A 14,285-nucleotide genomic window follows, 5' to 3' on the forward strand; every position below is an offset into this window, starting at 1 on the left:
GAATCACTTCTTCTTCGTGCTCAGCGAGCTGAGCTTGCTGTGAAGTTCTATAAGGTACTTAATTTATCAACTTTACTACCTTTTAACATAATTTATTAAAATTTAGTTTCTTATTTTCACTACTTTTACATACAGCATTCCTACACATTCATTGTAAAGGAAAACATGATTCTCTATTATCAATGTTTTCATATCATTATTTTAAACAAACTAAAATCAAATATAAATTGTATTTTGTAATTGATGTGACTGGTAATTGAAACTGCTTTCTACAGGATGCTGGAATGTGGAGTGAGGCTCTGAGAGTGTGTAAAGATTACATTCCAAGTCGACTGTCTCAGCTTCAGGATGAATATGAACATGAAATGTCTTCAAGAGGATCAAGGTAGATTAAGAAATTTGGTTGCAGTGATATATTTCTATGATACTACCATTTATTTATAAAATAACTTGACAAGCTATTAAAATTAGTATGTTTTAAAATTGAGATTAAAAAACCTCCTTGCTATTAAATGTGTATCAGAACCTGTTAAGCATTGCATTTTAAAAAACAAGTGTAATAATGACACTATCATCAAATAAACATAACATATATTTAGCTTATATGAAACTCGTGATTTTATCGAGAAACATTACCTGAAGTATGACAATTAAAAGGAAAACTTTTTACATGAAAATATTTTTGTATTGTATGTGAAAGTTTCAGAATTTCTTATTTATATAGAGATTCAGATTCCTTACTGTCCCAAGCTCAGGAATGGGAAACTAGTGGGGAGTATCAGAAAGCTGTGGAGTGTTACATCAGGCTGTCAGTGGAACACACTAACAACATGGAATTACTTGAGAAATCTTGGACAAAGGTAAGTTTCACTCAATATATAACAATACCATTTCATGTGAAATTGTTGGCTAGAGATCACTCATTGAAACAGAACAAACTAACGTGTTCAACAAATTGTAAAGGCTTGTCAAATATGTTTAACATATATATATAACATATTGGACACACGTACTGTATAGAATTATTGGACAAAAATCAAATCAATCTTTTTTGACCAACTATTAGTAGAAAAAATATCTAAAAGTTTAAAAAAGGTTAAACTTTTAAACAAGCACTTTACAATTTTATGAAAAGTGTTAGACTAAAGTGTTTTAGAAAAATTGCCAAGATTAATTTTGAAGTGTATTGGATGAATATAGAACCTTAGATTATTGTAAAACTTCTTTAAAAATGTCTTATTGTAACTGTGAAAATCTTTCATTGTTTTTTTCCTCCAGGCTGCTGACTTGGCTCTGAAATTCTTAGATAGTCTCCGAGCCGAAGAAGTTATACGTCGAGTAGCTCCTCAGCTTATTGAAATAAAAAAGTATATTGCAGTAAGTTTTGAGATTCTGAGAATATCTAATTTTATATGTGACATGAAAATTGATGCTATATCTTGAGCAGAGATGACTGTATTCATAATTTTTCATGTATGTTTGTGTAAAGAGTATCTCTTTACCTATACTGCAACAGGTAAAAAATTAAGTTAAAAGAAGAACAGAATACCAGAGGCAAAACATTACTTTGTATTTCTGGTCATTTTAATTAAATTTTATATATATTATGTGGAAAACATATCTGTTATACCTTAACTATGTACAAAGTTGTTGATTCTAAGTTTCTTTTCATCACTAACTAATATTTATTAAATGATCTTAGAAAAACACATAGGTTCAAGAAGTCTTGATAGAAATGAATAAAAATCCTATAACCCGAGCACTTTCGAAAGGTGGACCTTTCTTCTTCAGGGGCTGACATCATGAATGGGCAAATCTTTGTCATTGGACCTCACCCCAGTTCCTCCCAAATAGGCAGAGCCTGTTCAGAATAACAGGGACTTGGATCATCTATTTCTGCCTCCTGATTTTATCGTATCTTCCCGTTCCCCACTTAAATGATCAGTTAGGCCTAATTCGGTCTTTTTGGATTTGTTTCTCAGGTATGTGACATTTTATCCATTTCTCTTCTTATTTATGAGCCATGTCATTCCTTACTACATGACTATTATTTCTACCCATTTCGTTTTCCTTCCTCCCCTGATATTCAGATTCATGCTGATCAAATTACCTCGCAATTAAGAGATGGGCTTAGCATTCCTTGCCCCCCATGGACTTCAGATCAGTTTGAGCTTTCAGACCATTGTGCTGACTGTCCCTTTTTGGACCAACAACTGTTAGGTTCCATATTGCATGTTTGGCGGACGGCTCCTAAATCACCTGTAAGTCTGCCCATGCCAAGAATTCTCACCTGGAATTCTCTTTTATGGTATCTTTCTTCTCTACACCTGCTCTCTGAGGCTCTCCATGGAAATCCTGAGGGGATTTCCTTTCCCTTCTTTCCTCCACACTAGCTAGTTTGTCATCATTGGCTTAGGATACATAGTTTCTCTGTTGTTGGGACCTTCTAGGTCATGATGCAGACTTTGCTTGGATCCATTTACAGTTGACTGTATTTATGTATGGCCCCATTTCAATGGCAATCATTTTTGACACAATCCCAGTAACAATAGAGTCATTGGTTCAACAGCAATCTACTCTTACCAATATTGTTGCATGTTTGTATCAATCAGAGCCCCATATTCCTCCTGTCACTGTTTCCCATCCTTCCCCCTTCCAAACCCTTACTTGTCCCTTCTTCTTGGGGTGCCTCTTCTCATCGTTTTTTCGATGATGCACCTCACGTTGCCAACAGTACCAGTGATTACCCAGACTATTCTTGTCCAATGGGAGTTCAGCTTGCTGATTTCTTATAGTTAGGGTTTCTTTGTCGAAGATCAATGAGTTCTTCAGGTTTGGTCAGAAGGATTCGTGATCCCCTTCCTATAGATTTATCTCACCTCAACAGCTTCGGTAATCTGTTCCAGTTTACCATGGAGTCGTTTTTTACCCGGAGGTAGGTGTTTTCTCCGGGTTTATGGTTGACCAAGATGGATTTTGTCAAGGTTTATCTCCATTTACCTATATCACCTCAGTTCTGTCTTTATCTTCATTGATTGACCTACTCAATATCTCGTATATTTGGGTGTCTTTTTTTTTACAATCGTATCAGTTGGGTCCAGCCTTCTCCTGTCAGATTGTGTTCTGTGGACTTGTTAGTTCACCACGCCCTCTTGGTTTCATCACTTACTGCTTGCAATGTTCTATCGCCTTTGGGGATGTGGTTTTCAATGACATCACTGGCCTCTCTTGGCCCTGCCCATGCGAGATTCCTCCAGTAGACTCTTCCAGATCTATAGAACCTTGCACGGGATCCTCTTTCTCTTCCCATTACCCTTCATCTTACCAGGTGAGAAGTTTTGCTTTGGTGGTTGGATGAGGCACATACTTCAGAGGGTATGCTACTTCATCCTCTGAGTCCGAATCCACATCCTTTCACAGACGCATCCCTCCTAAGCTGAGGTGCATTGACCAACCACCAGGAAACTTCGGGCCATTGGTCTGTGGACGAAAGCGCTTTGCATATCAATGTTCTTGAACTTCTAGCTGTACATCGGGCATTGAATCATTTCCTTCTCACCCAACATTCTCTGGTGATGGTTCTTTTGGACAAATCTATGAGGATGGCACATATCACTGACCTAGGTGGCGCTCGGTCAAGAGATCTATGTTTTCTGACATGGGATCTCTTATACTAGGGTCACACGCAAAGCATTCATCTCATTGTGTGTCATGTGCCAGGCACTTTCACTCTTGTCGTGGATCATCTTTTCCGCTCCATCTGGATGTATCTGACAGAGTGGTCCTTAGAACCCCATGTTTTCAGGGAGCTTTGCAATTGGTGGAGTTCTCCCCACGTGGATGTATTTGCTAGGAACATCAATTCAAATTCTTTTGGTTGCTAGTTCCTTATCCTCAGGCTCTGACAGTTGATGCCTTCAGCCATGATTGGTCCCATCAATATCTTTATTACTTCAGTGGGTGATCTTTCTCATCCATACCACTCCTTGTCAGGTTCTTCTGATTGTTTCTTATTGGCCAGCACAGACATTGTTTCCACAGTTACAGCACCTGCTACTCTCCCTACCTTCTTCTTCAACCTTGGTCGCAGGTCTTCCATCCTGCCCTTCATGCTATGATTATTCATGCCTGGCTTTTCTCCAGTTTTTGGCAAAGAGTTCCATTTTCTCCAATCGAGTCATTTTCTTTTTAGCTGGTTCCATATGTCCTTCTTCTATGGAGGTGTGTCAGCACAAGTGGAAGGTGTTCTGCAGTTGGGGTACATCTGTGGGATTTCCCGCCAATCACTTTCTGTGGCTCGGGTGGCATATTATCTCACTTGGTTTTTGACCGGAGGTCCTCAGTCTCCTCGCTTTACAGTTATCAGGTGGCTTTGTCCCATACCTTTTGTTTTTCCGGACACTGTAGCATTTTTACTTCACCTGTCCTTGCCATGCGACTGTGTTCCTTCCGGTTGCATCACCTTCCCTGGCAACCTACCCTTCCAACTGGGAGGTTAATGTGGCACTCCATTCCCTCACTTTACCTCTGTTTGAACCACTTTCCTCATGTTCCATGTTTCACCTCTCCCTTCAAACCTATTTCCTTCTCCTTTTAGCCTTTGGGTGTCAATGGTCAGATTTGTTTGCCTTTGACAGTACACTTTATCTCCCTACCTATTATCTCCTTTATCCGGATCATTCCTTCCTCCCTCCCAAAGACTTCTGTGGCTGGGGAGGGTGGCTCCTCCTTTTCGCCTATTTCCCTTCCTTCCATTTCTCATCTTTACCCTTGACAGAATCAGGATAGGCTTCTGTGTCCAGTCAGGGCTCTTCATTGTTATATTGCCCATCTGACTTCCATCACTGACTCTATCCCCTGGCAGTCTTCCTCCCTTTGTGACCTTTTGCTTTCAACCCTTACTAATTGGGTCCGACTTTTGACCCAAAAAGATTATTCCTCGTTGCCTTCTTCTTTCTGGAATTTGTTCAGATTAGACACCTCTCCTTTTCCATCACTTCTCATCTTCTGCATCCATTGAAGGGAATTCTACAACAAGGCACGTGGATCACATCCAATATGTTCATCTCTCATTATCTACATCATATCGTGGTTTTCTCTTTGTCGAGTTTTTGTCTTCTACCTGTGGCCATTCTTAAAAATTCAGTGTGACTCTTACTGGTAAGTTTCTATTCATACTTTATTCTATTTTCAGGGTTTTTTTTCTTCATTCCTTATTATATGGATTCCGCTTTGTGGCAAGTGGTGCCAGACCAGGTATTCTTTAACTCAAAATCTGTACTGTCCAGCCATGTTGACTCACACTTTATCTTCCATGACTTTGCACGCTCACTGTTAAGATGGGGTGTTCCATAAGATAACTTGTAGGTGCATGACCTCATGATATTTTGCTTCATAAACATGCCTGTCTCGGACTGTACCACCCATGGACTGCATGTGTAAAGCAGAAGGAGAATGCTGCCCATCCCTGCCATGCCTGGAGTGAATATCTCGGTATGGTCTGCTTTTTCAAATAAAGTTTCCTAGTCACCCATTGCACTGTCTCAGGTGATGACATTCCTCCGGACTCTCTACTGCATTGTCACCCTCTATTCTTCGAATGGAGTATGGGAGTCCTTACTAATTACCAGTTCCAAGCCACTGGGGTGGTTGACCATAGAGGCACCCTGCTAAATGAGTTCCACACAATAACCATTCACTTACAGAGTAGGGCAATGGTGTTCTGTGTGTGTAGATGATATGATATCCTCCTCTTTGCAGTGTACCATTACAAAGGAGCGATAGGTCAAAATGCAGTCCACTCCTTTGATTGGGTGTCCCCATCCTACCCCTGTACGGCCAGGTTTTGGATTTAGAGTAGAACCAATCAACATAAGTCCTCACACATGTTTCAGATTGTCTATCTTCCTCCTTTGATTTTCCCCCATCTGTGTTATGAGTCACAGATGTGGTACGGGGAATTGCAATAGACATCCTTTCGATACCAGATGTTGGGTCCCTGGATCGATAGCTCTGTGCTAATACTTGTGTCGTACCTAGGAGACTGCATGATTCTCAATTCCCTGGTCTCTTGGGTTTGAAGTGAATATGTATGCAAAGTTAAATAAATTTATATTTTTAATTTATGTAGATTAAGCAGCACTTTTTAAGAGCTATGTAATAAAGCTTCAAACATAATCTGGCACTTTATTATTTTTTGCAAAGTACCATAGTAATGTTAATTACAATGGAAAGTAAATATACACCTAGATGATAATAATAATGTGGAACAAAGATGAATCCCTGAAAAACCAACGTTATATCCTGAAATTTTACAGATTCTGTAGGGACAATTTCATATTACATATTCAAAAATAATCTAAACTTATAAAAATATCATAGGTTGTTTTATGAGAATTTTAATAGTGCATGATACAGTGCATTTTTTCTATAACATTAGATATACAGAAATAACAGCAGTGAGGTAGTTATATTACTGCATGTATGTCTTCATTACAAAATGTATTATGTATATTCTTTTTTATTTTAGTCAGCTCAGTAGTTTCTGACCATTGAATAAGTAAAGAAAGTTACTGGTATTGCTGTAATTTGCATACATTATTTATAGAAAATTTATGTTTGATTTTACTTATTTTAGGCAGCTCAGCTCTACCTCAGTATTGACCAAGTGAAGGAAGCTATTGATGCCTTTATTGCTGCAGAAGAATGGACAAAGGCCAAGAAAGTAGCTAAAGAGTTAGAACCAAGGTATATTGATATCTATATGTTGAGGAAAATATTGTGATAATGTATAGATTTATACAGAATTCATTTATAATTCAGAATTCATTATATCAGAATTCATTTATAACTGTGTTAAACTAAGTAATCAGTGATATGTGTCATTTTTTTCTTCTCAGATAATTTATTTTCTAGATACATAAAACTGAGTACTCAATGATATATGTCTTTATTTCTACTCTGAGAATTCATTTCTAGCTGTGTAAAAATGAGTAGCTAGTGATGTGTGTTTGGATATGTTTACTTTTGAATTTAACAGGAATATTTAGAAATAGTTGTCAAACATTTCTTAACACTTAAGCTTTTGAGTTTCATTCAGAACATTATCATAAAAGTGTGTGTTGGCTATCATAGTATATACATATGTATAATTTTCTGATTGTTTTCAAGATTTTGACAAATATGTTCTTGTGATCTTCAATGTAGACTTGAAGAATATGTGGATGATAACTACAAGAACTTTTTAAAAAAGCAAGGAAGGACAGACCAATTAGCAAGTGTGGATGTTATTGCTGGGTTAGACACTTATGCTGAACAAGGTCAATGGAAGAAATGTCTAGACATGGCTGAACAACAGGTAATGTAAAATGTTTTCCATTAGTTACTTGAAGAAACTAATTGATGACTTAAAACTTAAAAGTATGTTGAAATAACAAATAATGTTGCAAATTTTTTTTGATACTTTGAAATCACATTTGATCAGTGATGGGTCAAATATATACACTATTTATCAAAGTGATATTTACTTTGAAATCACATTTGATCAGTGATGGGTCAAATATATATACTATTTATCAAAGTGATATTTACTTTGAAATTATGAGCTTGTTGTGTGGCATTCGTATTAGAAGCAGACCTGAATTAGCCTTGCTATCACCAGTTTTAAAATTACAGTGTTCTTCTCTAGGGAGTTAAAGTTCTTCACAAGTATGTTGCATTATATGCTACTCAGCTCATCAAAGAACAACAATCTTCGCAAGCACTTCAGCTCTATGTTCGTTATGGAACTCCTGCTTTTCCTCAAAACTTTAACATCTACAAGCGGATAGTGAGTGATGTCCTTCAAATGAAAGGTTTGAACAGTGCAGATGCTTACAAAACCTGGGCTGACCTAAGAGATATGCTTTTTGATCTGGTAAGTTGAATTTTGGGAAATTATTGTATGAAACTTTAGGTAAAGCAATTGTTTTATTCTGTGCATTGCTGTAGTTGATGTTTTTTTTTATTTCAGTTACACATAAGTATATTGTCAATATGTTAAGTATGATATTTTTTTGTTTTATATTGACTTTGTCTAATGAAACTTCTTTTGTATGTCAGAAATGTTAGAAGTTATTCACAAATGCTTGTTCCACCAAGAAAAAGATGCAGAAACTTATATTAGTCACTGAAATTTAATGCTCTGCATGAAAAAATGTTATCTTTTATTCATTTTGTCAAATTTCTTAACTTGTTCTTTTATAACAAAATCAATGGGGATTTCTACACATAAGATTGAGCTTTAAAATATACACTGACAAGCAGCATGCCTTAGACCTAAGAGGCTATGATATGTCTTTCTTTACTATCATATTGAAGCAGTGAATCAAGAAAACTTTCAGAAAGGCAAGGATGTTATTTCAGATTGGAAATATTTTACCAGAACAGAATACTAATGATTAAAACTCAAAAGTACAGGTGTGTCCTAGCAAAAACATTATTAGTACATAACAAAATGATCTTGATGTACCTAATGTTGTATATGCCGGTATCATTTTGCTGAAATGCATTGTAGATCCTCTTCAGTCACAAGTTTTCATTAATAAAATAAAAAATAAATCCTCTGGTTGTATTATTGGTGTGTGTAAGACTAACTGATAGATAGTTTTTCTTTAATAGTTGCATTTATATACATGGGGAAATATCTATTCTTATCTGCATATATGCTAAACCAATTGCACACAGTAGAATGCATTATCTTTATTCAAGAGTATAAAAACTTTATTAACATAATGTGAACATTTATATTCAGTTTGACTCTCTTCTTAGTAAGGGCATTAAATAAGAGTAACCTAGTTATTTCAAATGTGCATACCTAAATAAAGCCACTGTAGCAAAATGAGATATACAGCACGAGACAAACATCTGAATCCAAGGTATCAACACTCAAGTTTTCACGAAAGGTGCAAAAGAAAATAGTTGTTTTGTTTGAATATTGTATATATTCAGAGAATTTCTATATAACACATAAGGAATACATTTTGGGACATGAGTAATCAGTGTTTATTGATGTCTTCTCTAGCCTTAATTACATGACAACAATGATCATATATAAATGTATATAAATTTTTTGAAAATATGAACTTGGTATTTCCTTTCATTTTTGTTGTACATTCTCACAAAGTTGCCTTAGGTTAGTTGGCTTCTTCATTGATGTTACTAATTTGTACTATAGTGAACACTTAGATTTGGGCAAGTCATTATATAATTTTTATATTAGCAGCTCTTGCCTTTTCTCCATATACCTCTTATTCAGCAGGATGTTATGTTTTGGACCATTATCCAGAGTCAATTAAACATACATCCACCATGAATCTGCTCATTTGTCAATATCTCTGACTCCTGCAGCATTCAATCATTATAGATCTACTAATATACATATTAAAGTTGTGTTTTTTCACTCTTACGTGAATTTCTTATGGTCATTTCTACGCATAAAAAATCTGCATTATCAGTCTGTGGCATTTTACCTCATTTGTTTTTCCAATTTTTGTGATTGTTAATATACTTGTCTGTGTCACACAAATACTGGGCTTTTTGGCCACAACCTTTTGCTGATTTTAACTCTATTCATGTCTTGTATTTCTGCATTTATTTTAAGGAATTTTTCTAAAACAATTTATGTTGAAATTCTTTAAATAACACTTCCTTTTCATTAGGATAGTTTTTGTGAACATCTTTTTTGAATTTAAAATTTCAGCTGCAGTAAAAAATTCTTTGAATTGCACCCTTCAAAACAGTTAAATTTCTAGGCAATGTGCCATTGAGTTTTATTTTTATTCTGTAAAATATGCAAACTCTTTGGTTGATGTTACCACTTTTCTGGCCATTAACTGGAATTAACTCATTTGAATTAACAGTATTAAAATAGATGTGAAAAATAAATGTACCATTATGAAAACATGTATAATGCCTACTCCTTCCACATTTAATTATGCCTAGTAGCTAATATGTGCAAATATGTCCTGATATGATTTATAAAGTGAATAACTAATAAGACTATATGTGAACAATAAAGCAGTTAATTTTTTATACACTCAGTAGTTGCCATTCTTGCAAGTCTTTGTAGGAAAATTAGTCCTACTTTTTCTTGTTGGACCCAGATTTATTTTGGGTACTGTATCTTGATTTACTGTAAAGTTATTCAGGTACACTGAAAGATCTGACAATGGCATAAGCTATCAGGATTTTAATGTTCAGAACATGGATCTGTCTAATTTTAGTAATTTAGGAAAAGACAGAGAATCTTATAAATTCTGTGACACTGTAGAATTTTGGTATGAATTACTATGGATCAGAAAGAAGCATACAAATTACAGTCTAGGGATGCTGCAACCCTCTGTTGTAGGTATGTCAAAACCCCCCTATTCTAGGAATGTGACAGCCTTCTATCACACAGAAATGTAATGACCTTTTAATGTGTAGAGATGCTAAAATATTGTTAACAGTGAGGGTACTGATGAAACAATGCATTCTAATCTTTTTAAGTTGAAATGCAAGAAGGGTGTATTTGATTAGATATGTTGATTTTTAATTTCCCTCTAAGTACATCTTGCTCTCATTGGAAATTAATATTAGTTGCAATCCTCTATTTACCACTAATGTAACAACCTTGTGATGTCAAATAATACAATTCATCTTCTTGTGCCTAAGTTTACCTCTGCTTCTATAATAATGAAGTAATACCATAAACAAAATAAAAAGTGGTATTACTCTGTGCTGAACAAAGATGGTGTGTTTAAAACATTTTGGCAGTATAGGAATAAATGCAGTGTTCCTCTGATAAGTTGTTTTCACTTTTTTTTTAAATTAATTACCACAGCACATAAATTTATCTCATATAAAAAATTAAGTCATTCTCCTGATAGCATCAGCAAGTATTTGGATTTTTAAGGCATTAAATAAATATAAGCGAAGAATATTAAACGTTTGTTTAGGATTAAAAAATTTTTATAAAAGTTACCAACCTTGAGTTGCTTTTCATTTCTACATTTTCATAATTTATGCTCATTTAGTGTGAAAACCTTGAGAAGGAAGGTTTGCCAGAAGAAGATTTTGATGTCTGTTTGCTCATAGCCCACTACTACACTACCCGATCAGCTTGTCAGGGTCAAGCAGAACTGGAACAACAAGCAACAAAACTATCAGTGTCTCTTTTAAGACATACAGAAATAATCCCTGCTGATAAAGCCTTTTATGAAGCTGGATTAGCTGCTAAAGTAAGACTCAGAATCTTCAATGTATAGACTTGTGTGGTAAAGTGAAATCTAAATCTCAGGGAATTATTATCCTAAAGAAACAAAGTATTTTTTCTTAGTTGCCTAAATTTCCTCAAGTATTTTACTCTTTTGGGCAGTTTATACCCCAGTTATTATAATTCACATTTTTAGTACGGTAGTTAGTACTAGCAACCAAAGAACTTAAGTTTTACAAATCACAAATTTATAAGTAACTTTTTTATATCAAACCATGTATTAGGGTTATGTAGTTGCATCTTCATAATGCTATTGATTAAAGTTGTAATACTCAGTTCATTACATTAAAGATTTTATGTGCATTTAAAGTGGGTTACTTTATTCTTGGACAGCATTAGTCATGGATTTCGTATACGTTTAGCTGCTCATGTTAGTGATATTATTAAAATATATATATATATATTTAGTGCCAATTATCATGCTAATATACAGCTATTGTGAATAAGGGTAGATATATGCATGTCTGAATGGTGTTATTTAATATTCTAATGCATATTTAACTGGTGTTAATCATGATCTTGGCATAAATTCAGAATTGCTATAATAGATTAAACCAAATTACATAACTTACTGTTCCATTCTAAATTTCTGTTTTTGATACCATTGTAGATGTTATGCAAAGAATAAACCAAACAGTTGTTTTAGCTTTTTATATCTTTATAGGTGTTTGATAAAAAACACATGATATAACTTTCTACTACAATTTAGGTTTTTTTATTTCTCGTACATATGCAAAAGTATTACAATAAACAAAATCTTATGACATAATCTTCTGCAGCATTCTTAAGATTTTATTTTTGATATACTACAACAGACAAATTTAAATGATATAACCATTTGCTTCAGTCTGAGTTTCTACTTTTGATATCTACATAGAGGTAGTAAAACAAAACCAACTGACATTTCTTTCTGCTACTGTCTAAGTTTATGTTTTTTATACCTTTGTAGAGGTGATACAGAAACAGCAGACATTATCCTATGCTACAGACTAAGTTTGTTTTTTTATACCTTTGTACAAGTATGGTAGAAACAGCTGACATAAACTTTTGTTACTATCTAATTCCAAAACTATACTACCTCCTCTCTCCCAAAGCTATCTTGACCTTGGTTTGTCCTCTCAGCATTGCTAAAACTTTTATCACTAACAGCACACCAGTCTTTTATATCTCTTCATTTTCATTCCATTTCAGAACATGTACTGATCATGTGTCTACCATCCATCAGTCATACTGCACCATCTATACTAGCATACTAGCACAGGCAGCTCCCCTCTACTATTCTAGCACAATCCTCACTTTCTCTGTTGGCATTTTAGTGTAAAAATGTGTGTTTTAACTCGCTCTCCATGTAACTTCAACAATTTGATTGTGCTTGATCAACTTCCAGTTTTGACTTCTTATGTTTGATTTCCATTGTTTCTACTCATTTGTTTTAGAAATATTTCCGTTATCCAACTTCTAATGTGTTCGTATGAATTTGAGATTTAATATGGTGGATGAAGAATATCCCCTCAGTAGTAGACAATGGTTCTGACAGGAGTCTCCAGGTCAACGATATCTGTTCATGGGGAGTTCGTGTCATACATACAGCCGAACATTTCTTCTTTTCCTGTTACAATATTTTGTGAAGAAAGATATAACTATTGAGTGCAAATTTCTTTCTATGGTACTTTCCACCTGTTACCACACCTCTGTTATCTGCTGGGTTAGGTATTCTTCTTCTTCCCTGGAGATCTGTGGTAAGTTTCCAGCATGTATTTCTCACACCCAGTTGGTATACCCAAGTTTAGCGAGTTTATGTGAGCTTGTGTGGATGGGCCTAATTTCCGCACAAGATAATTTAAGTCTTTCATGTCTTCTCTGCTTTGTATTAGGTAAATTAGATTTTTATAATGCTTTTATCATCTCAGTTATTTTAGTTTAACTTTGTATTTAGAGTTTGTTTGTTACTTTGTTTTCAGTATATGTATGGATTTTGCATGTTAGTTACTGTTTGGGTAATTCTAACTTCAGTAATTTTTGGAGGTGTGTTGGTTTGTTATTTATACTTTTTTTTTCACTTTTTATGTTAATTCATTCGTAAGTTCTTTTTTCTTTATTACTAGTAACATCTAATTGGGGATTAGATTTGAGTCAACATTTGTTATTGTTAAATGGATGCCTGTTTATTCTCATGTTCTTTAGGGTAGGTTTTACTTTCGAGTCCAAAGACTTATTGGTTATTTGAGTGGAATTATAAGTTCAATATTTACGGGTCTTTTATCTTCTAAGTTCCTTTAATGGTTTTGTATTTTAGGTATTGCTTCTTGTTTTAGGTCGAATTTCATAGTTTTGCAGGTTTGTTGTTTTTATGTACTTTGTAGACTCTACAAATTTCTAGGTTTTGATAGTTCATTTTAATGATTATGTGACGGATTTCTTATTATATATTTATTTTAATATGGACGTTTGTTTAGATTAAATTTATATTTAGAAACATACATAATTTATAGTGTTAAATATGTATTGCAAAACTCCTGTCTATTCTCCAAAGTTGTAGAAGATTCTCGAGAGTAAGAATCAACAATATACCCTGAGTGGTCACAAGTAAATAGATACCTAATTTTTCGTCATTTAACTGATTTATGCTAACTAATTTGTGTTCACAGAGCACTATATAAATGAAAATGGTCCACACACTAATTATCTTGTGCTACAACATGCTTAGAACTCCAGGTTCTCTCGAATTGTCAGATTTTGTTAGAGGAAGGATAGTTGGTCAAGCAGATGGTGGAATAAGTCAGCGGTAAATTTTGCAGAATTTGGGAATCCCACTTTCGACAGTCAACAGAATCATTGTGCAGTTCATTGGAGAGGACAAAAAGGGCTGTCAAGAGGAGCATCGAAATGGATCCCAGATTAACGACTGCATAAGTGCCCAAAGTTTGTGGGATGAGCCCAAAATCTGTCCAACGGATTCTCCACAGATTGGGTTATTGTTGCAGAGCAGCTA

General features: G+C 34.7%; 1 protein-coding gene across 1 annotated transcript in view; it reads left to right on the forward strand.

Moving 5' to 3' along the window:
• Positions 1 to 14,285, forward strand: part of LOC106470598 (intraflagellar transport protein 172 homolog) — a 36,297-nt gene that overhangs the window by 10,209 nt on the left and 11,803 nt on the right. Inside the window, exons 6-12 of the mRNA XM_013931161.2 lie at positions 276 to 385; positions 725 to 860; positions 1,279 to 1,377; positions 6,638 to 6,747; positions 7,207 to 7,357; positions 7,688 to 7,915; positions 11,055 to 11,258. Of these exons, the coding sequence (XP_013786615.1) occupies positions 276 to 385; positions 725 to 860; positions 1,279 to 1,377; positions 6,638 to 6,747; positions 7,207 to 7,357; positions 7,688 to 7,915; positions 11,055 to 11,258 (1,038 nt within the window). The remainder of the gene's footprint in view (positions 1 to 275; positions 386 to 724; positions 861 to 1,278; positions 1,378 to 6,637; positions 6,748 to 7,206; positions 7,358 to 7,687; positions 7,916 to 11,054; positions 11,259 to 14,285) is intronic.

The sequence above is a fragment of the Limulus polyphemus genome, unplaced genomic scaffold (genome assembly GCF_000517525.1).
Source record: "Limulus polyphemus unplaced genomic scaffold, Limulus_polyphemus-2.1.2 Scaffold4108, whole genome shotgun sequence".
Classification (NCBI taxonomy): Eukaryota; Metazoa; Arthropoda; class Merostomata; order Xiphosura; family Limulidae; genus Limulus; species Limulus polyphemus.